Source organism: Eleginops maclovinus, chromosome 23 (assembly GCF_036324505.1).
Source record: "Eleginops maclovinus isolate JMC-PN-2008 ecotype Puerto Natales chromosome 23, JC_Emac_rtc_rv5, whole genome shotgun sequence".
Lineage (NCBI taxonomy): Eukaryota > Metazoa > Chordata > Actinopteri > Perciformes > Eleginopidae > Eleginops > Eleginops maclovinus.
This window is the reverse complement of record NC_086371.1, coordinates 17,322,572-17,344,310: the sequence shown is the minus strand read 5'-3', so window position 1 is coordinate 17,344,310 and position 21,739 is coordinate 17,322,572. Positions and strand designations below refer to the sequence as shown.

General features: G+C 42.2%; 1 protein-coding gene across 3 annotated transcripts; it reads left to right on the top strand.

The window, feature by feature from the left end:
* The first annotated feature begins 564 nt into the window (after positions 1–564).
* Positions 565–21,327, top strand: n4bp3 (NEDD4 binding protein 3). Of its 3 annotated transcripts, none has more exons than XM_063876248.1 (10): positions 565–771; positions 16,395–16,666; positions 16,766–16,931; positions 17,393–17,602; positions 17,730–17,851; positions 17,991–18,186; positions 18,269–18,361; positions 18,455–18,706; positions 18,885–19,143; positions 19,685–21,327. In XM_063876248.1, the coding sequence occupies exons 2-10, from the start codon at positions 16,428–16,430 to the stop codon at positions 20,047–20,049; spliced, it is 1,902 nt and encodes a 633-aa protein (XP_063732318.1). In that variant the 5' UTR covers positions 565–771; positions 16,395–16,427; the 3' UTR covers positions 20,050–21,327. The 3 variants fall into 3 exon arrangements, with proteins under 3 accessions (XP_063732318.1, XP_063732319.1, XP_063732317.1); XM_063876249.1 differs by lacking the exon at positions 565–771 and adding an exon at positions 3,319–3,532; XM_063876247.1 differs by lacking the exon at positions 565–771 and adding an exon at positions 6,117–6,481.
* The last annotated feature ends 412 nt before the right edge of the window (positions 21,328–21,739 follow it).

Sequence of the window (21,739 nt, the reverse complement as noted above, 5' to 3'; positions counted from 1 at the left end):
ACCTGGTTAAATAACTATATATATATATATATATATATATATATATATATATTATAAATGATATACAGTACATATGTACCAACATTACATATGAGCATATTTCATATGTGAATGCACTGGGCTGCTTGTTAGCAAATTTGTAGGGGGAGCTATAGAGCCATTTTGCTTGCACATGTTGTAAAAAAACAAACAAAAATATATACAAAAAATCTCCAGGATTTAACATGCTAAGGCCATCAATCAGCATCGAGCAATTTCAATAGGTCCTTCGCTCCAACTCTGTCAGTGCTCGGGCCATAATAATTAAATATCTGCCTTAGTTGATGTTGTACTTGAGTACAGCAAAATCTCCAAACTGATTAAATTACTAAACCCAATTGACAAATAATGAGCGTGGGACTTTTGTTTATGTATTGCACCTACATGCCTAATCGCTAGATGGCGATGTCCCCCTTCACAACCCGAAGTGTTTCAGTCCAGCCCATGGATGTAGCCACACACGGCTCTGGCAACAGGGGGACGGGCACATGCTTCCCTGCCTCTCTAGTTTCCTCTTACTCTGTTCAAACCTCCGAGAGGGAGAAGAGACAGTCCCAGTCTGCGCTCCTCTCTCTACACTCCGCCAGCAGGCTTATCGCTGTCTGCTGCTCTGAGTCCTGGAAAACATCCTGTGGAGCCACGTAAACGCCGTTTCCTTACATAACCAGCAAGAGACATAACTGCAGCAGAGTTCCCGTGCTGTTCCAAGAGATGTCCTGCGTGCAGAATATGGTGAGCGCCAATTGTTTCAATCTTTCCCTGAACCGCTTTCTCCTGCAGAGCTGCAGCTGGTTAGTGCATAGTTTGTTGTGCTCCTTGAAAATGGTATGTTCAAAACTTTCTGCAGACTAAACCTGAGAAATAAACTTAAATACTTTACTTTGTGGACCATATGAAGTTATTCCCCCAAATGGATCATGATTTTAAATTGTAGACTATACTTACAATTAGTTTTCACTGACTACTGGCAGAATGTGTGTGTTTATGAGTGAAGGAAAAAGAGACTGATGGATGGATTAAAGGAGAACAATGATTTTTTTGGCCATTTATTTCCTGTCACTTTGCAGCTCTGGTGGTCTCCACTGACTGCAGTGTATTGAGTAGTGTTTGGCCTGCAGGCAGTAAATGTTTGGGTTGAAGCTCAAACTCCAGGGTCTTCTTTGATGCACCAGAGTTTGGGGACAAAAGCTGTTCTGTGTGTGAAAAAGCCTGAGTGAGTGTGTGGAGGGGGAGATACAGACCCAGGCTTTGGGACTGCCAGGCTGTTGTCGTGGAGACCAGAGGCCACAGGTGACCTCTGACCCAAGGACTCATGAAGCGTTGCAGGAAGAGTCCTTTGAGTGTGGTGATGGTGGGTGCGTGCTGACGTAAGTGACGGAGATCTCTGACAATAGCGAGACAATAGATGTGTGAGCTGTCGGTGGCTGCGTGGTAACCATCCCTGTAATTTAGGAATTATAGGATAATTCTAAGAGGTGATAGCGGGGTGATATAGTGCCATTGCCGGTGTGACTGATCTCTGCATGGCAATCATAGAGATAGCTCAAGTATTGTTTAGGGTTCAAGTCACTGCACAAAAATGCATTTCTCCTTCTCCCCCAGCCCACTTCTCTATGACACAGAGGTGACTGAGAGATGAGATTTTGCAATAAAGTCTCCTTTAGCATCAACTGCAAAAAACAACCAAAACAGATCAAATAGTGCTGTGTTAGTTGGGCTGGTGAAAGGTCACGACTGACTGCAGGGTTTGAAGTGGCAGTTAACCAAAATCAATCACCCACAAAAATACATGTTTCCTTGTGTGCAGAAGTTTTGAGATCATTTCAGATGAGACTTCCACCAACTAAGTAAAATAGGAATGAGATAAATCTAATTTCTGCCTGTAACAGCACAACTTGTCAGATTGTTTTGAACATTTTAGATTTTTTGATTTCAAGAACATTTTTTATATTTTGAAAGAATTGAAATGCAATAATAATCATTGCATCATTATTCACCTTTTGGACGTTCAACCAAAAGTATCCTCGATTTATTAAGTAAATCCTATCTGTTAGCTAAAAGCTTATTGGATTTTTTTGACAACAACCTATTAGCTTGGTCTGGCTCTTTGCTGCTCTTCTCTCAGCAGAATCAAACAGACAGCTGAGGTGATGGCCTAGTTCAGCTGTTTGAGCTCCCAGGAGGTGTGTGTGTGTGTGTGTGTGTGTGTGTGTGTGTGTGTGTGTGTGTGTGTGTGTGTGTGTGTGTGTGTGTGTGTGTGTGTGTGTGTGTGTGTGTGTGTGTGTGTGAGAGAGAGACTCCTTAAAGGACTGACAGCTGATGAAACATTAATTCTGCTGATCGGCCTGTTGACCATTTGCTTCGTGTTGACTATCCCAAGTAGAGGAGGATAAGCACACATCAAGTTTGAATAAAGATGTAGCAACTAAATACTTTATACTTCCACCATCACCAGTGTGAACTACAGCATAAAACGTTTTTCTATTGTAGCGTTTAAGTGCATTGCAGGTCAGTCATGCATATGAAAGTCTAGCAGATGGTGTAGCGAGGAGAGCTCAGTCATAATGGTTGGTAGAGATTTCCCCGCAGGCCAGCCAGCTAGTCAAACACTAATCAGCCATTCTGTGTTCGGTCTCCCCTCCTCAACACTATTTCCTCAGATTCCCCTCCCCTTCAACCCATTTCCTCCTAATCTTGGGCTTATCCCATTGACCTATTCTCACCCTCCTGTCTGCACTCGTCTCATAGACTCTTTATAGACAAGGCCATGCCTGATCGCTCTGAGGAGAAAGTGTCATAGTTTTACACTTAGAGCTTTCACTCCTCATTCATCCCTCTGCCAGTGGCTGATCTGATCCGCTGTTTGGGTCGTCTGTTGCTACGATTAAGAAAATCACCGTGGGGCTTGGCCGGGCCAGGCGTGTCAGGCCAACTGCCTGGATTCTGCCACTGTTGCACATTAGGCTGTTTAGCTCAGAACAGGCACAGTAAATGGTAACAGATTGAATGGCAATAATGTTAGTAGAATCCAAATAAAATATTTGACCATGTTAGGAGAATATAGAAGAAAAAAAAGTTCCTTTGTAAATGTGGTCATCCTCAGTCTTGTGTGTATTATTATTTATTTTCATGCAAATTTAGCTGGGGCAAGTTTCAGGGCCCTTGAAAGTTCCAATGCAGTGGACACACCTAAGTTAATCATTATCCCCAAGTGACAGGTGTTCTTCCTTAAAGCTGGAGATTGAACTTTGAAGTATCTTGACATTCCTGACATTTCCTCATCACCCAGCTGATGTTTTGATTTTACAGTCCGCAACTTCACAGGTTTATAATGTAATATTATGTCAGCCTATGTGTTGTTGACCACAACTTGAAAATGCACAATGATAAGGAGAAGATTTTCTAAATGATCAACTAGAAAACCAACAGCTTTTGAAAACCTTTCTCACCACTACACTCATTGAAAGTGAGAAACATCACAGATCGATGATATGTAAGTATATCAGTCTTAGTATGCATGGGTGGATTTGGCATAACGAGAATCTCACTTGGTTATTTCTAAATGTCTTCTGCAATAACCTCGATATGAAGTCTACTGTGTGCGGTATTTCCTTTTATTACTGACCTACTGTGTGGTTGTCCGACCTGCCCCCTGACTGCTAAACAATAGTTTTATCCTCATGCGACAAGCAGGACCCCCATGACCTGCAGAGGGGAGAGGTCTGAGAGTGTAGGAGGGCGGACAGAGCCCATGCTGTGACCTTTTGTCTATAAATGTCACCAGCGCAGAGGTCACACGGAAATAGCCGACAACTCTGGAAAAATCTCATTCTAGGACTATTGTCTTGTTAATGAACGTAGCCTCTTTCCCCCGTGAGTCAGCCCAGCCTTATCGCTTCCTCGTGTTTTTATTGATCGGTCTAATCTCTGTGAGAGGAGAAGAGCCCACACTCACCTGCCTTAGGTATCAGTGTACCCTGTGTGTGTATGTGTGCATGCAACTTACTTAGCCCCTGCCTCGTTTATTTAGTCTGAAGAGTTGTAGCGTTGAGAAGAAAAGGCCATGAGTCTAAGCCCTCCTCTGCGAGTGGGCTTTGTTGTTTATTTTTATCTGCGTGTACAAGTAGCATTGGTCGATGCAGACGCAGCTCTTCTTTTTCCAACAGCTTTTCAATTTGCTGTAACATCCTGTTCTTTTACATGAACTCAGCACAGTGTATTTAAAGGTTACATTCTCTTGCATGTATCACTCAGGTCAAATAGCAAAGTGGAAGTTAAGACTCACCCGGACTGTTGTTTGTTTTTTAAAGAAACAGTTTGACATTTTTAACAATACACTCTTGTGTTTTCCTGTTGAAGGTTAGATGAGATTGATATATCGCTTGTATTTGTTTGGTTGATATGAATGCTCACCTAGCAGCCGTTAGCTTAGCTTAGCACATGAAACAAGTAGTGCCTGTGGATTTGGCTGTGCCCAAAGGGAGCAAAATAACTTTAACTTATTTGGTAAACATACATTTTAATAAGTGGGATTAAAGGGTGCTTGTAAATGGATTGTAATCTGCAAACCAGGTTAGTAGTTTATCCTAATTTTCAGTTTTTAGGCTAATTGAGCTAAGCTAAACGTTTACTTTCTTCATATTTACCATACAGACATGAGGATAGCATCAATGTTTTCATCTAACTTTCCCAAAATTACAAACTTTCCCTTTTAAGAAAAGTTTCTCTATTTCTAAATCCTCTTTGACTGACTTTCATGTCATGTTTTTCTGAAGTAGAACTCACAGACACACTAAGCTCAGGTGCATGTCTGATGACCAAGGATAATGTAACTTCTCAAGAGCCAGACATCCAGTGTGCTTCCCATAGCTGCTTCTTATAATGTTATTGTCCAGAAGAGCTTAGGCAGAGGAAATGAGTCTAGCTCGTGCTGTTGTCTCGTCTAGTTGACTGGTCAGACAGGTACAGTAACTGTCAGCAGGCCCCGACTCGTCCCTCTCTCTTCTTTCTGCTTCACATTTCCATCTTTGGACCTCCATAGTCCTATAATCTCTTTGAAATACCCTCCATCCTGCTGTTGCCTTTCTCCATTCACACAAACAAACACACACAAACGCACGCACACACGCATGCACCACCTTCAACACAGAGCTTTCTTGTTGGTGCTGCTGTCAGCCAGCTGAGAGACTTACTACTGAGAATATGTGGAATCTGAGACTGGATATGCCTGTAAGGCCCAGAGGTAATGACAGGGGTACAGCATCACCTGCTCAAGTGTGAGACTGGTCTGCCTCGCTTTGATGGGGTTATCCCTCCTTTCATTTCAGCTGATTTTCCTCCAAGTTGCTCTCAGCGGGCCAAAGGGCAGAAAAGAAAATCACATTATTTCTCTGGAATGCCTTTACTAGTGTGCCAATTGCTATATTGTGCATTTCTGGTTGTCAAGGTGCTATACAAGCATGGATTCCTGTGTGCCCACCTATTGGTGCCAGCTTTAAGAATTTCAGATACCTCCTGCCCTCAGCTCTGTCGCCTGCATCACATGGCGAAGAAAGAAGAAAGGAGTAGCTTTCTCCTGGTTTAGAGGACAATGCCCTGTCTTTTCTTCCCTCACATTTGAGCATTTCCAGTTTGAATGATGTAATTTGATATGATGTAGAACCCGTCCAGTAACCATGCCTCAGGAAGGGTGACTTACACTCAGACTATTGTCCAGACAGTCCACGCTGAGACAACCCCCACATTTTCCACTCATTCCTCATGTATGCGCTCCTATTTTATCCTACCCTCATCCCTCTCTCTCTGTGTTCCTGCTGTCTGTCTTTTAACCCAAGTCTGATCCCTTCATTATTGTCTTATTACCTGCAAGCAAACAAGATGCATTGTATTGTTGGTATTTGTCCAGTGACGCTGGCTCGCCAGTATGTCAATGCAGAGTCCCGATCTTCCGCCTCAAGGCTGGTCCACATACATGCGGGGCTTTTGTTTGTCAAACTGGGAGAACAAGTCCAACCACACCGGCCCCTAAGAGGCTGTACGAGCACAAAGAGATAAGCAGGTGAGGAAGAAAAGGAGAGGGTGTAGGGTGAGCAGGAAAGCACCAGATTCTCTCAAGGGAGTCAAAACAGATTTATAGCTACAAAGGTCAACTTTATTGATTTCAGTTTCATATATGACACAAAGGTAATCTCCAGAAAATGTGCTTTCTTGAAACACAGAGCGTAGAATAAGCGTATTCTCCTATTTAAATCGGTGCAAAGTCATATTGTCATGGCTTGCGGGTCAGTGTTTAGGACCAGGCTGCTCCCTCCCATCTGCCATCACCGACTTGAGAAACAGGAAATCATTTGGCATCATAATCAGTGCGCGGGCTTGAGACAGAAATAGAGTGAGCATGGATTCAGGAGCAGCAAAGTGAAGTTTCAGGTGGACAAACAAACAGGTAAACAAGTGACTTTTTCCATATTTTTCTTTGATCTATTTGGGTTTTGTCATTTGTTTGGAAAAGTAAGTCTTTTGAAACTGAAACTACCTAAACTCAACAGAATGCTGTGTCCTGCTGGTCTTCAGATCAAAGCAAGATCCCAGTTACCTGTGTATGTGTGTGTGTTTATTTTATACATTCCTGAACTTGCTTAAGGGAAAGTTTGACCTATTAACATGACAGCATGCTCAACCTGCACTGAACCCGCTGTGATTTAGGGCTGGATTGTCTGAAGAACAGCTGGAGCTGCACAGGGAGAGAGGAAAGCAGCCTGATTGTTAATTACTCACCCCAGGAGGCATGCTTGTTTGCAGTGGAGTTGAATTGGAATTAGCTAACTTTTAAACTGAATCTTTTCTCCAGGGCGAATGACGTCACACTGAGCGGCAGCCTCAGCCTCCCCATTCACTTCCAGCACTGAGCAAATATGCTAATTAACAGTTAATTATTGATTGTACTCAAACGAAGCCACATGGCGCTTAAAGAACTGTATATAGGATTACCCGCTCCGCTGAGCTGTGCGCCTGGATTTCTTTCCATGACGTTGTTTTTCTGAGTTTGTTTGCTAATTGTCGATCTCATGTTCTATTTGTGTTTCTGGGATTCCCCCTGAGGAGTATTCATGGCTCCATGTTTTACCGCTGGGTTAAAAGATTTCATTAGACTGACTTGTATTGTTATTATTCAATTATACGGTTGAAGGCTAAATGTCCTAGCCACACAAGGTGAAATTATCCTCATGGTAATTTTTTACTTGCTGTATCTTGTTGGTTTGCTGTCATCGTTAACAGGGAAGTTTTGATGTGTGCTGGCTGAACAAGCTGGTTTTTACAAGTTCCCACCGTGCTGCTGCTCAGCACCAAAAAACAACAAACACTCTTTATTTACAGAGAAACTCCACAGGAGAAAAAAGTGCTGATCGTCTGACTCGGCATCAGTGTGCGTCAGCACCAATGTTTACTACCTGACACGCAGCCTGCTCAGCTCTTCCTGTGGCGATACGTTGCAGAAGAATTTAATCTTTGCAGTTTATCCAGCACTACATTTGAAAGCCTTAATATTTAAAGTAGTTGTGCTCTGGGTAAATCCATAAATGTGTATTCTCAATCTCAATTAACTTTCTAATACAGCCCACACCGTTCCCTGTTTGTGTTCCTGTGTGGTCCATCATTGAGGTGTGTGGATGGATGCATGCATGCACATTCACTGTAGTTGTAAGTAAAATTGGTTCAGGTGTGGGTCGATGCGGAAACCACTCAAATTTTATCTGTGTAATCACAGAACTGTGACTCCTACATGAACCGCTCCAGGAAACAATGGAGCCACAGAGAGAAAAGAGAAAGAGAGCCCTCCTATCCTCCTTGCTCTAATGAATTTAATAAGTAGCTAGCTCTTAGGCTTTTGTCTTTATAAGCTCAATTTAACTCTGTATAGCTCCCCCGCTCTGATTATGTGGTAGAATTATCAGTCATTAAACATCTGATATTAACAATTTAGCTCTCATGGGAACTTAAATGATTTCGATAAAGGACATTTTATTTTAGTATCCCACAACACTTCAGGGCCTAAAGCAGAGAAGCAGACCCCTGTCTACAGTTATAGCCATATCAGTGCTGTTCAGCTGATGCGAGTCCCCATTAATAATTACCTAGAGAGAAATGTAAGGAATGTGATTTTGTTTCCTCACATTGCTCTCTCCCTTTACATTCTTCAATCTGAACTCCTGCACTGTGATGAGCTCACTGTGCTGATAGCAGCAGTTGGCAAACACTGTACAGGACTTTGTTAACAAGGTGAACATAACCAAACACAGAATTTGAACTGGATTCAGGATAAGGTGAAATAAATTGCATCCCGCTCTGCTGTTTGCTTTCTCAAAAATTCCAATGAACTAAGCAAGAAAATATTTCTGTATGCTGCTGTTTTTGCAGTTGTTGACCTTTCCTCATGACGTCAGGGGAAAACTAGAAATTCAAATGTGTTAATCCAATGCTGTGGAATAGGGCAAATATATGCTATGGAATGAGCCTGTCATCACTGTAATATTGTTAACACAAGCGTTTGCTTTAAATGATATCACTTTCATTAAGCCAAACATTGTATTTCAAATTTTATCACCTAGTGATAGTGCCATCATAGTGCCAAAATCATAAAAAAATGATAACATGGTGCCAAAGTATCATTTATCTGGGCTTCAAGGACATACCATAATTCTGTCTTTCTAGAGGACCTCAGAAAACTCCCTAAAAGTAACATTAGTAATCGTTCAGCAACCCAAGCCAATGTTTCCTGGTACTGTAAGCCTTTCCTTGAGTTACAGTACATTAATAGTAAAACAGGTTTTCTAAAATATGACAAAGTATGCAGCAGCCAATCAGGGTTAGTGATAGTTAGTAGTTAATGTTAATCATCAAAATAAATCTCTTCTATTTCATTAACTGGTTAGGATGATATTTGTTTTGCCTTGTCTGCACGATAGCCTGTTTTTAGCTATAAAGACCCCTTTAACAGTATTAGTTAAGAATTCAGCAAGAATCTGTGTTTTGAATCAAGTCTTGGCGCTAGCATTTGGGTCAAGTAGCAAGCTAGGTAAAGCTGATCAAATCTGTTAGTGACAGTTGGTCTAAGACCGACAGCTTTCTGAAATGGAGATGCCGCTTTTGTCTGTCATCAATGACCGTTTTGTTAATTGAAGAACTTTTAGTAGAGAAGATTGCTATCAGTCTAACTGTGAACTACTTAATGTGCTGTGCAAGAAAAGAATGATGGCAGGTGTAAAAACAACAACAACAACAGCTAGGGGGGTGTGGCGCATTGTTAGTTCTCAGGCAATTTGATTTTAGCTTTGGGATTATTTCAAGTTCCACCCCGGTAGCCGTGTGCACACACTCCCTCGGGTGGCATCTTCTCACTTTAAAGCAGCCTTACGTTACATCAGTTAGGTTCAGATCAAGGTTCCATGAAACACCAGTACAACCAGTCACCTCAGATAACCCCAACATTACTACTGTAGTCAGAGCCAGTAATTGAATTCTGTGCAGAAATACAATAATGTAAAGTCAGCACAGGCAATAAAGGCTAAGGCGCACTGTGGAGACCAGCGTCAATAGACTTACTGATGCAAAGTGAGGAAGCCCAGCTCAGCTGGTTCGCCTCAAGTATAGATAGCTGATTTTGCAAAGTCAGTTCAGGTCATGATAAGGACTGTAATAAAAATGGTGATATTATAATCTCTGTAATAATAGAGGCTGTTGTGGAAATTATTACTGAGAGTTTGACAGTATGTTGTTCTATCTACCTACTTAACACCAAGACAATTTGGAGAAGAACATTGTTCATTATAAATATTGAGAAAAGATAAATAGGTGGATGACTCTTCTCACAGCACACATTTTGACTTGTCGTTGTATGAAAAGCACAGGTGTTACTAACAACACTAATGATGACTCTGAATGAAGCAGCTAATAATGTACAACCATTGTTCATTTTATTATTACCTCCTGTGAAATATATACCGACAAAATGTCTTGCATTTATAGGGCCTATAGTCCGCTAAGGGGTATTTTTGGGATACCCCTTAGATTTTTTAAGTTGATGGGTTATTTTTTAATGCTATTTGTCATTCTAAATGAATTATTTCCAGGAAACATATCGCACATCAGCTAATTGATTTGTCAACAATTATGTATTGGTGTTGAATGAACTTCTTCGGTCATGGTCTGTCAGTTTTTTATTGATTTCATATTCATATTTAGAGATAAACCTTGAGGTTATCCAAAAATCAAATCAATCCGAAGTCAAAGCAAGAGTGTTAATCCAATGAAACAAATGTAACAGATGGAAAACCAAGTTTGGGAATTTTGGGGGGAATATAACTAATAGAAAAGTGGCATCAACTGTCAGTATTGGCATGGACAATATTTTAAATAAATCCAGCTGTTCTTGCGTCCCGTTTTATTTGTGAAAATGTATAGTTGTGCAGAAACTATTTAAACTTGAGATTATATGTATGGACAGTTATTTAGCAACTGCATTGCAAAGACTAGAAATTAATATAAGTAAAATATTGTTTCAACAACTCACATTAATGCATCAAGTAGCTGGGCTTATATTTTAATCACAATGATGAGTTCAGAGTGAATACAATGGTATAGTATAGTGTACTGGCTGGTCCCGTGTTCCCTAAACGTGTCTGCTTTTTTCTGTCGGGACTGTAGAATAAAACATCTGTGTTTCCTCTTAAATGTCTGCATGCTGAATAGTGCCCTGTATGTTAGGCAATGACCAAATATGACCTGTTGACCTCTGTAAACACTCAAGTGTTGCTCATCAATGGAGACCGTGTGAGGCTGAACACTGGGCTCTTAGGTTTAGCTCCACCACGTCTGACCGCTGCTGAGTTATGTATGTCCCATGTTCCAAACAGAGCTACTCATCATCTGGAGTGTGATGAATTGAAATTTGACCTTTTACACAAAATTCTCTGTGCTCTGTCATTCAGATAACAGAAGACAACAATCACCTCAAAGGCAGTTAAGCTTGAGGCATTTGACCAAATGTCCTTGTCTGTGCGTCTTGTCAAATTTTACAGATACATTAGACACAGACTGCTTTAGACGCACAGAAAAAGGAACACTTCACGGCCCTGCTTTCAAACTTTTAGGCTCCCCTGAAAGGTCTCAGGGTCTGTAGAGAGGATCGTCTACCATCCATAATGAATAACCTGCTAACAATTAGAGGTTGCTGCCAAACACTGCTCTGCTGTCATGCCCCACAGCCAGGAAACTCTCACACTCACTTATTACATCTTAGATCTTAATAGTCATCAGTGAGTGGAGTGCTCCTTTGCTTCACATCCAGGATGGTTCCTTCCCAGTCGGCCCCGGGCACAGCTCATCCTGCTGCTGCTGCTGCTGACAGATTTATAAAGTTGAAACTGTACTGTATCAGTTATAAGTCAGTCTACGAGTTTACCTTTCTAGATTAAATACATGTTGTGATGTCTGAGGTATAAACAGTTCATTCAGTATGTCCATCACTGTTTAGTGTAATTGAGCACAGTTTTCTGAACAGTTGCACGGATTGACTTTTGTGGCTGAAGATGATTATTTGTTATTGTTTTCGTGTCATGGACACATTACGCAAACTTTTTGGGTTTGCAATACCTAAAAAATAATTGCAGTGGTCAAACATTTCATAAAAGAATGATCCCAATCAACCACTGGTATTGGATTGTTACTCGGTATCCAGACTGAAAAAATGTAGCTGCATTCCTATTTTAAAATTCATCAAGCCAAGTAACGCATGAAATCATCATAAATGTAAGTCATTTTATAATAAAAAAAGTGTATGTTGTCGTAGAAAGAGTAGTATATCAAAAGTAAACCTCTTTCTAAATCTAACCGTCCTTGCATAACAAAGTCTGTCCTCCACTGGAGAGGCATTAAACCTGTCAGTCTGCGGGGGCAGTTTTGTTTACTTGTTTTATTTTGGCAACATGTTTGGTAAGAAGAAGACACTCCTCTGGTTTATTTGCATCACAATTCTCAGAAATCATTGTACATGTAATGAGCATAAATCGCCTGGTCTTTAAATGTGGCAAAAGAATCTTCCATATCAGGAGACATCTCTGACACTGCAACACACCACCATCACATCCTGGCATGGCCGTGCAGGAGTTAAATAAAATACTGTAGCTCTCTGTGGAATGGATTAAATAAGGCCAGTGGCTGATTTGGTAATCACACTATAATGTTTTACACAACCAACAGCTATGAAAACTTGTGCACAGGCTTTGGAAAGGCTTATATAATGTAACAGTGTGCGCTGTGTGGGAGTTTTGGATGTAACCTGCAAAGTTACCCCACAAATGTAAACAAACTTTGATCGTACATCAGGGGAGGGAGAGCGCTGAGTGAAGAGAGCAGAGAGGATCTGGAGCTGCGAGCCGTGCATTTGCTTTTTTCGGGGCTGTGTCGAGTGACCTGCACACACACAAGTGTGAGTGAGCGCCTGTGGGAGTGAGCGCCTGGTGCATCAAAAAACTGACGAGCCTGAGCTTGTGTTGTGTAAAGCATGTTTGGAATTTGGCTTCGCAGTCCTTCTCTTCTCTGTCTCAGTCCCAGTGCTGACCTTTGTCTCTCTGAGGGTTTAAAATGTCCCCTCTTCATGCTCAAGCATTTCATTGAAAGCTTTTTTCTCCCTGTAGGACACCTGATTACAATATTTCAGGAGAGAGCGTCCTTGAAACCCTGCATGTTTTGTTTTCTTTGTGGTTATAGTAAAGTAGCAGTTGTATGGTTTTCTAGATATCACCTCACTGAAAGCTTTTAGAACAGAGACAGCCTCTTCTTGTCTTTGCTCTTTAGTATGTCCCAAGGAATGTACAGCATTGACTTAAATATGAAGAATTTATACCTCTTTTTTGGGGAATCGCAGTGTCCAGTATCACCCTTCTCCAGTTTTTAGACAAGCTGTGTAGTCCCATAGGGTATAATTATATTGATACTCAGCTACATTCTGGCTGACAAAGTGTGCTCACCAGATATAGTCAGTAAATGTACTTTATTCCTGGACTAATTTCCCTTTAGAGCTCACAGCATTTCACTTTTTCAAAGAGACCATCATAAACATATGACAGCAGTAAATGCAGGTTAACGTGAACGACAAGTGGGGCTCATCTGTTTCCTACGCAGCACTGTGATACACTGATGTTAAACATTTTAACTTGATCAAAGTTAGCAGCTTTTGAAAATGCTTGTCACAGCTTTGAAGGAAACACTGAATCAAGAACAGAACACTTTTCAATTAGACCATAGCTGTTCAAGGGTGGTAGGGATCACAGCCAACTTTGATGTGTGTGTGTGTGTGTGTGTGTGTGTGTGTGTGTGTGTGTGTGTGTGTGTGTGTGTGTGTGTGTGTGTGTGTGTGTGTGTGTGTGTGTGTGTGTGTGTGTGTGTGTGTGTGTGTGCGCGTGTGCGCGTGTGCATGTGTGTGCGTGCGTGCGTGTGTTTGATTTAAAGATGTGTGTTGCATTTCTGGCCCCTATGGTTACTCGTGGCTGGGCTGTAAATCTTGCTGTGTCTCCTGGTTTACTCGGGGCCCATAAACTAGAAGGCAATTATGGAAAACAACTGGATGCAAGATTTCTTCAGTCCTGCAAGATTTGTGGTTGCAGCCTAAAAGGTTTTTTACCCTCCTATTTACCCAGAAGGAATTGCTTTGCCTCAGCCATCCCCACCTCGGCCCCAGTTTCCAGTCAAACATCGATTGGCCTCATGTGTTTGGCAGATACGAGGCACAACGGAGGAAAATACTGTACCTAAAAATACTGTGTCAGACCTTGGCCAGTGGCCATTAGGTTTGGCATACTCCTGATTTATTCATGTGGTGTCAAACACACACACACACACACACACACACACACACACACAGTCAGCGTGACCGGCACTGACTCATATCCATCATGTTTTACCCTGACCTGAAACAAGCAAAGATTTCCTGTAGAATGGCACTAGAGAGGTTGTTACATTATATTTGGTTATATTAATCGCCATTGATTACCAGGTTTCTTTTCTGAGGCTGCGTTCAGCCTGCATTATATAGGCTTATTAGGACCCGGATGCTTTAGTGGAAAGTTTTACATTGGGAGAGATAGTACCTCATGAATATAAACATGAGCAGCTTGTGCTGCTTTGATCTGGGACTGGCTGCAAGCTCTGAGAGGAGTGGGCTGGAGCTGCCCATGCTCAGCCTTTTCTGCCTATTTTATCCATTTGCATAATTGTTGTAACTGTCACGGCCAGCAGTGCAATGCCCTTAATAAATGTTGTTTGTGTAAGAAGCAAGAGTAGATCATGGGGTATCACTGCATGCGTCTCTGCTCATACATAGTATATTTCTGTGTGACAGCAAGAGAGACTTGGAAACTGGGAGTCAGGGAGGTTGCATATTTCATCCAAGAAATCATTGAAATGTTACTAGGTTAATTCAAATAACTTGCGGTGACCAACCTGAAACTGGCTTATGATATGCAATCACTGTGACCATTAAAGTGCTGTTATCGTCATTCAAACAGCTTGTTTCATGTTTGCTTGTTGGATGTCTTCCAGGTTGGATCTTGCGACAACATTCTTTAACTTGTAGAGTCATTTTTGGCAGCTTTTTCTCAAATATCAGATGTGAATGCACACAGTTAGAACATGCACTACAACAGAACAATAAGGTGTTTGTGATCACTAAACTGAAGCAGTTTTAAGCTTCTCTGGTTTATCTTCACAATACATTTATACAAAGCAACATTTGTAAGTTAGGAAATACATTTTAAAGTTGTAAGCAGCAATGTTTAGTGTTCAATATTGGTTTTTAATGTCCAGAAAGAAGTAAAACGTCTGGTATGGCCTTTTAAACCATACCTGTTCTACCAGTGCCACGTCAGCCAGCCCTCGGGTCCTGTTTGTAGTTGGAGAGACTGCGGCGTGTTTGTGTGTTTTATGGTCTCGAGAATGTTTTACGGCTGCTGGGGGTGTTTATGCATGTGAAGAGAGAGGGTCAACTGGGTGAAATCAATAGAGAGCATTAATGAGGTTGTCTGAAAAGAAGGTAGGGCGGGGATATGTGAGTGATTTGATGTTCTATGTTGAAGGAAGATCTGCTGTGGCTCAAACTTAAATTGATAAAACAATAGTGCTTCTTATGTAGGTGTTTGCGGTAACTTGGCAACGGGTTTGGAAAAAGTCAGGAGAAAACATGAGTCATTGTTTTGTTCTGGGTTTTTTTTCAACAAAATGTTGCATTACCGACAGAAAACTCTATCTATGTACAGTATGTTATGTATTCAGGCCATGCTAGTTTTGTAATCCAAAACTGAAAGAATGGTACACTAACAAATTATTTTCATGACAGGCAGGAAATTTGCAAACAAAATAAGGTGCACCCGAGTCATTGAATTCTAAGCTCTTTTATATTACCCTTTTTTATATATATAAATCAAGCACTGCTTTATTTGTTGGATAATAGTTACATTGTAGGATTGTGAAGTGACATGCTGCCCTGCCTTAGAATTAAACAACATGACCCCACCAGATTAACATGATCCTGTTGTCTTCTGATTTACCTGTTGGGAAAGAATACCAAGAGCTCCTGAGAGGCAAGAGGGGTGCTGTAACAACTACATTATGAAATACACATTTTCAAATATTTTTTTTTTGTCAAAATTAGGGATTTGTCTTCTTTGTAAAGACATCAATTTACATCCATTGTTTTTTCTTGAAAATGGTTTTCATAAAGGTCAGTTTGTGTGCGTTTGTTTTGTAGTGAAGTGCTTTGCTCTGATGTTGTGGGAAGCTAAGTTGTTCTAGCTGTGCTCTGAAGCAGCTGTCCTTACAGAGAAACACAGCTGATGAAACGTCTGTCAGCCCATGCTATTCTTTGAAAGATCAACATCCACTGAGGGTAGTAAAGACGCAAGAGGTGGAGTTCATTTAAGCAAAGGAGGAAAGACACAGAGCTTAAACTTTTTGCCATGCTAGCGACCTGACATTGCCAGTCAGTTCTCATCTTTAGTCTAAATATCTAGTAAAATAAGTATATAAGTATTTTATTAAATGTTTTGAAATTCTGTACGAAGATGTATGGTCCCCGAGGATAAGGCATACTGAATTTGGTGATTCCCTGACCTTTCATCTAGCGCAAAAAGCCCAGAATAAACATGTTATTTAAAATGCTAAATGTATTATATTTACCAAAAAAGTAGAGACCATCTCATCAGAGAACCCATCAAAATGTTGCCATCAACAGCATTATCAGCTCATGATTAACTATGAAAAGGTCTTCTAACTTCGCTTTCCTTTTTCCTCTTTCTTTTTCACAGAGCACCTTACCCCCCCACCGAGCCCTCTAACCAATGGCAACCTCAGTCCAAACACTTCCTCTGACCCGCGGCCCCAAAAAAACCTTCCGTAACCCGCTGCCCCTCTCATCCCGTTGCGGCATGGGAAGTGTAGGCAGTCTGGTGGAGAGGCCAGACTTGTCTCCGACTAAAGGTAGCCGGGCAGTGCCGCAGGTGAGACCAAAACAGACCAACAGCCTTCTGAAGAAAGGCTTCACCCAGAGAGAGCTACTCAACTACCTCAACATCACCAGGTGAGTGTTGCTGTTTCACATGGAGCAATTTTGAAGAAGAAGTAGTCCGGAAGGTAATGTAAAACGTGCCAGGACTTGAACTACTGTATTTCCAAACAGGAAAGAGCCTAAAGCAAGCGGTGACGGTAAGAAAGACGTTATCCCTGGCCTCAGCTCTGCCACTGGCCGTGATGAGGACAACCTATACGCCAAGGTCTACCATAAAGACGGCACCGAAATAGATTTGACTAAGAACTCGCTGCCAAATGCGGGCAAGTATGAAAAGGTAAACACTGTTGTCCAAAAAAGTATCCTCTAAAGCAAAGGGACCAAGTCTCATTCACAGATTCAGGCACAGCTGAATGGCTTCCCTTTGTGTTTCTTTTTATAAAGGATATACAGCCTGACGGGGCTGTGTTAAATTAATCAGTATCACATTTATACATCTCTGCCAGCGTGATGCTACACCCCCATAGCCTGCTACCAGCATAAATCAACCTCAAACCTCCTCCAGCTCACCAGCATAGATTCAGAGTCTGCCACTTACTGTGTTGCTGAATTTATTGCGGCAATCAAATATCACCTTTTTTGCTCGAATTGATCCACTTTAAGAACACAGAGGTTGGGACAGATGTGATTTATCGTTCCGCAGCCCAGCCACATTTGCTCTGAGTATGTTTTTGTTCTTATCTTTTGATCCTTTCAAACTGTCCTGAACTTTTCCACCCCTTGGTTCTCTTCCTCCAGGCTCGATTAAGGTCTGCCTTCAAGCCTGTCACACCGAAGAATTTCAGCTCCATGCAAAACCTCTATCCCTCTTCCAAGTCTGAGGATGTGGACCACGGCCTTTCCAATGGGCTGCACAGATCCTACGCCCATGTCCCCAAAGCTGTCTCAACCTCCTCCTCCTCTTCCTCACCCTCCCGTCATGGAGCACCAACATCCAGTGGCAACAAGGTATTTTGATTTTGGATCCACTCTTAGTGCATTGATTGCAGCAGCTGAGTTATTGTTTGCTCCCTATATCAATATCTCCTAAAACTATTAATGTAACAATGATTAATAACTGTATAATTATGTGTAGGCCATCTCCTCTGTGCGTGGGATTAGCCAGGAGGATGATAATCTGTCAGACTCAGGCCATAACTCCATGAACAGCCTGCCGCCATACCGGCCTCCCTTCCGCCCACACCTGTCTCACATCAGGTTTGTCTCTGCTGCATTTCCTTAGCTCTATTTAGTATTCAAAGGAAGTGCTGCTATGATTGATTTTTTTAATGACAGTGTGGGAGGTGATAATGCAAGAGAACTTAATGGCCTTTGGGGGTTTCTCCTTTGACCCTAGTGCATCTATGGGACACATCAACACCATCGGCTCCCTGGACCGCACCTCTCTGGGCCAGAAGGCTGTGGGGCCAGGAGGCGTGGCCATAGGAGAGATGGCGTGTCGGAGCATGGCCACCCTGAGCCGTCTAACTCCATATGGAGGAGAGGCTCCACCCCCTTATGAATGGACCCTCTCCCTCTCCGTGGAGGAAGTGGTGAGTACTGCACAGATGGGAGTATGGAAGAGCAGGTCAGAATGATTGACAGATGGCTGAGTCCTTAATGTTGTCTTTCCAGGTCCGTGATCTAGAGGAGCGGCTGGTGGAGAAAGAGCACGAGCTCAAACAGATGAAGAGAAACCTGGATGAGAGTGAGGGCGCCATCGTCCAGGTGAGCCTGATTGTCTTTTGCTCTTTATCATCAATCTATACATCAACCTGCCTTCCTTTTAAAGTTTGACCCCTATCTGGTCGCTGCATGCAGGTTTTCGAAGGGAAACAGCGTCTGTGGGAGAAGGAGGTGGAGGAGCTGAAACACCTGTATGCTGCCAAGCTGCGTCAGGTTTCTCAGCATGCCCAGCGCTCTCAGCGCACCTTGCAGTTGCAGCTGTTTAAGGCCCAGCAGGAGAAGAACCGACTGCAAGAGGAGCTCGACAGCCTGAACAGAGAAAGGAGCCAGGAGGCTGGAGCCATGGTGAAGAGAACCAGTCCCACTCTGGAGGAGACGCAGTGGGAGGTAAGGCCTTGGGAGGATATGGAGGGAGGGGACACTTTACGACAGCGAGAAGCACGTGTCGTAAAGTGCACTCACGTAGTGATTACAGGGGACAGTAGATTTTAAAATGTGTACAAACAGCTCTGCAGAGTCAGTAAAATGTATATTTCTCCTGCCCCTATCCCTTATTTTCTCTCAGGTTTGCCAGAAGTCAGGGGAGATCTCCCTGTTGAAGCAGCAGCTGAGGGACTCCCAGGCGGAGGTGACCCATAAGCTGAGTGAGATCTTCCAGCTGAAGACGCAGCTCAGGGAGACGCGCACAGATCTTCGCAACAAAGAGGGCCAGATAGAGGCACTGAAGCTTGTCCTGCAGGGGACACAGCGTGGCAGGTGCTCCTCTCAGCCCGCACATGAGGATGGAAAAGGAGTAGAGGAGAATCCGTCAGCTGGGGCAACAGGTAGATTTGTGTTTCTATCTCTTAGTTGTGTGTCTTATGACAATGTTTGAACTACGTGCTTTGATCATAGTGATAGTCATCATCATTGATTTAGTCATATCACAAGCACAGGTAAGAGTTCAAGTTTATTTGTTGGCAAAGCACTTCCCAAAAGACTTTACATAAAACTAACTGTATTTTCACAACCTGTCAACCACAGTAAAAAAAAAAGCCAAAATAATAAGTATCTAAAACTTGCTAAAGCCTGCAGATGCCAAGCTGACATACGTGGAATATTGGAGGGAAAAAAGGAAAAGAAGCAAGATAGTTGTATGTCAGGGATGCCTGTTTTATATCAGCGAGTACGGCATTAAAGCTGTGTTTCTTATCAGTTCTTATGAGTTATTTTAGACTAATGAAGCCTCCATACTTGGACCAAAATCAGGTTATTTGACTAACCAGGTCAGGAGCAGGCCATTTAAAAGCAGCCAGTGTCTTTTATTATATTTCCACTACGGCTCTGTTGACTGTAGTTGAAGCCATGCAAACATCTTACTTGCAGGAGTCTGCGGGGGCCCCACAGAGGAGCGTCTGCGCGCAGAGCTCCTTCTGGAGCGACGCCAGAGCGAGGGCCAGGCCATGGCTTTCGAAGACGAGAGGCAGACATGGCAGACAGAAAAGGACAAGGTCATCCGCTACCAGAAGGAGCTGCAGGCCAGCTACTTAGAGATGTACTACCGTAATGAAGCGCTGGAGAAGGAACTGCACCAGCTGAGGGCAGGCAAAGAGCAGGCAGGAGGGAGCAGAAATGGGACACTGGAAAGAGAAGTGCCAGAGCTGAGGAGTGAGAGAGAGGCTGCAAAACAAGATGACAGACCTTCCTCTGGTTTGCCGTGGATAGACCGAATTGAATCATCTGAAATTTGAATGTGACAGACCAGTATTTACAATGCAAACTGTTTTCTCCCTGACGTGTGGTTTCTACAGGAGTCCATGTGCCTGCCAGGAAAAGGATAATAATAGAGTTAACAAAATGATGAGAAAGTAAAACTTTTTAACTCACCAATACATTTTGAAAGGCATCTTTATATTACAAGATTCCAAGTTTGTAAAGGACTAATTTAAGTTTAAATGCTTTATTAAAATCATTTCTTTACCAAAATGAGGCGGGCAAAGCTCAAATTCCTGATCTTTATATTTAAAGGTTTTTCAAAATGATTACACATGTAGTCAGGGCTAATATAATAATATTTTAAAGGTCTGACTTAATGTCCAATCTTTTTGACTTTGATGATTATTTTAAATGTAATCATACATTTATTTTTATATACTCTTCTTCTCCTGGTAAAAATCGGCTTCCATAGTTTCCTGTCTGTTTGCCATTCTATGCTCTATTAATCCTTGTTGATTTTAACAAAGCCCAAAGACTGAACCAATAATCTCCAACAGAAGACACTAATGCCGATGGTCGCTGCACATAAATATTAGAACCTGTCCTAGCAGACGATTTGTGTCAATTTTGTAAAAAAAAAACACTGCCTGCTATCCAACCACAAACCTGTAAATGAGCAAATTGGTATCCTGTTTTTATGTTCATTTGGAAATTTAGTTTGGGCTGGTAACATTTCATCAGCACACGTTAGGTGTGTGCAGAAAGTGGATTCGCCTGGGCTCTGTGAGAAAAGCTGCATCAGTGGGTTAAGCATCAAGGACTTAAGTGATCTAGTGCCAAGGTACTAATGCTACGTCTTTGCCTTCAACATAACCGTGCATTATACTGAAGAAACTGGAAACTTTTTCTCATTCACCTTTCAGCTCCTGTCAGGTGAGTTCTATATATTTTGTACATAATGCAATTTGTTTTGGCCTTTTGTCATTGTATTTCAACACTGTTGTCTTAAAATGGGCACATTTTCATATTGTCTTTTGATTGCAATGGAAGCGATCAACAGGATGCTGAACATGACTGCCCTGCTTACTGGTGCGATCTGTTGCACATCCCCAGCCAATAACAATAAAATGCATGACACAGGTGAAGTGGTTCTCTTGTATTGTTTATTTTTCACTTATGAACATTCAAAAGCCAGCTGTCAACCGATCTTTCAACATACTGTGACTCTTGTCTATTTACTGGAATTAAAACTGTACAGTATAAATGTATATGTTTGTTTTTGGATTCATAATAAACATTTATGAAGTGTGAAATGTGTTTAGTTGTGGTCTAAATTATGGCTGCAAAGTGGTTTTCTGTCTACCGTTGACTCAATGAAACTCACCAGAAATCACTTGTCAAAATGTTAGTGGTGTAACTGATGGCATTGTCCCGAGGGCTCAGATGCCCTGCCTGCTCCGAAAGGGCTTAACATGTCCAGAGAGCGTGCCAATAAAACCCAAGGACAGGAGCTTTATGACAGAATGAACAACAAAGCGGCAGAGGCTTTTGGGACTAATGTGGCCTTTAGAGGTTGAGCCTTGAATCCTTATCTCAGCCTCTCCCTTAGGCCCTCCCTGCTCTACCCCAGCCGGTCCTCACATACCATCTCCTGTAGGACAGACAGCAGGGGGTGGGGGGGGGGGGGGGGGTCTGTTTGCTTAAGAAAATAAGCACCACTATGGA

Excerpts from the sequence above, each read along its gene's own strand:
- n4bp3 (XM_063876248.1), top strand. The coding sequence starts at position 16,428 with ATGGCAACCTCAGTCCAAACACTTCCTCTGACCCGCGGCCCCAAAAAA. Across the intron at positions 16,667-16,765 it reads AACTACCTCAACATCACCAG|GAAAGAGCCTAAAGCAAGCG; the intron begins GTGAGTGTTGCT and ends ATTTCCAAACAG. Across the intron at positions 18,362-18,454 it reads GTGAGGGCGCCATCGTCCAG|GTTTTCGAAGGGAAACAGCG; the intron begins GTGAGCCTGATT and ends CGCTGCATGCAG.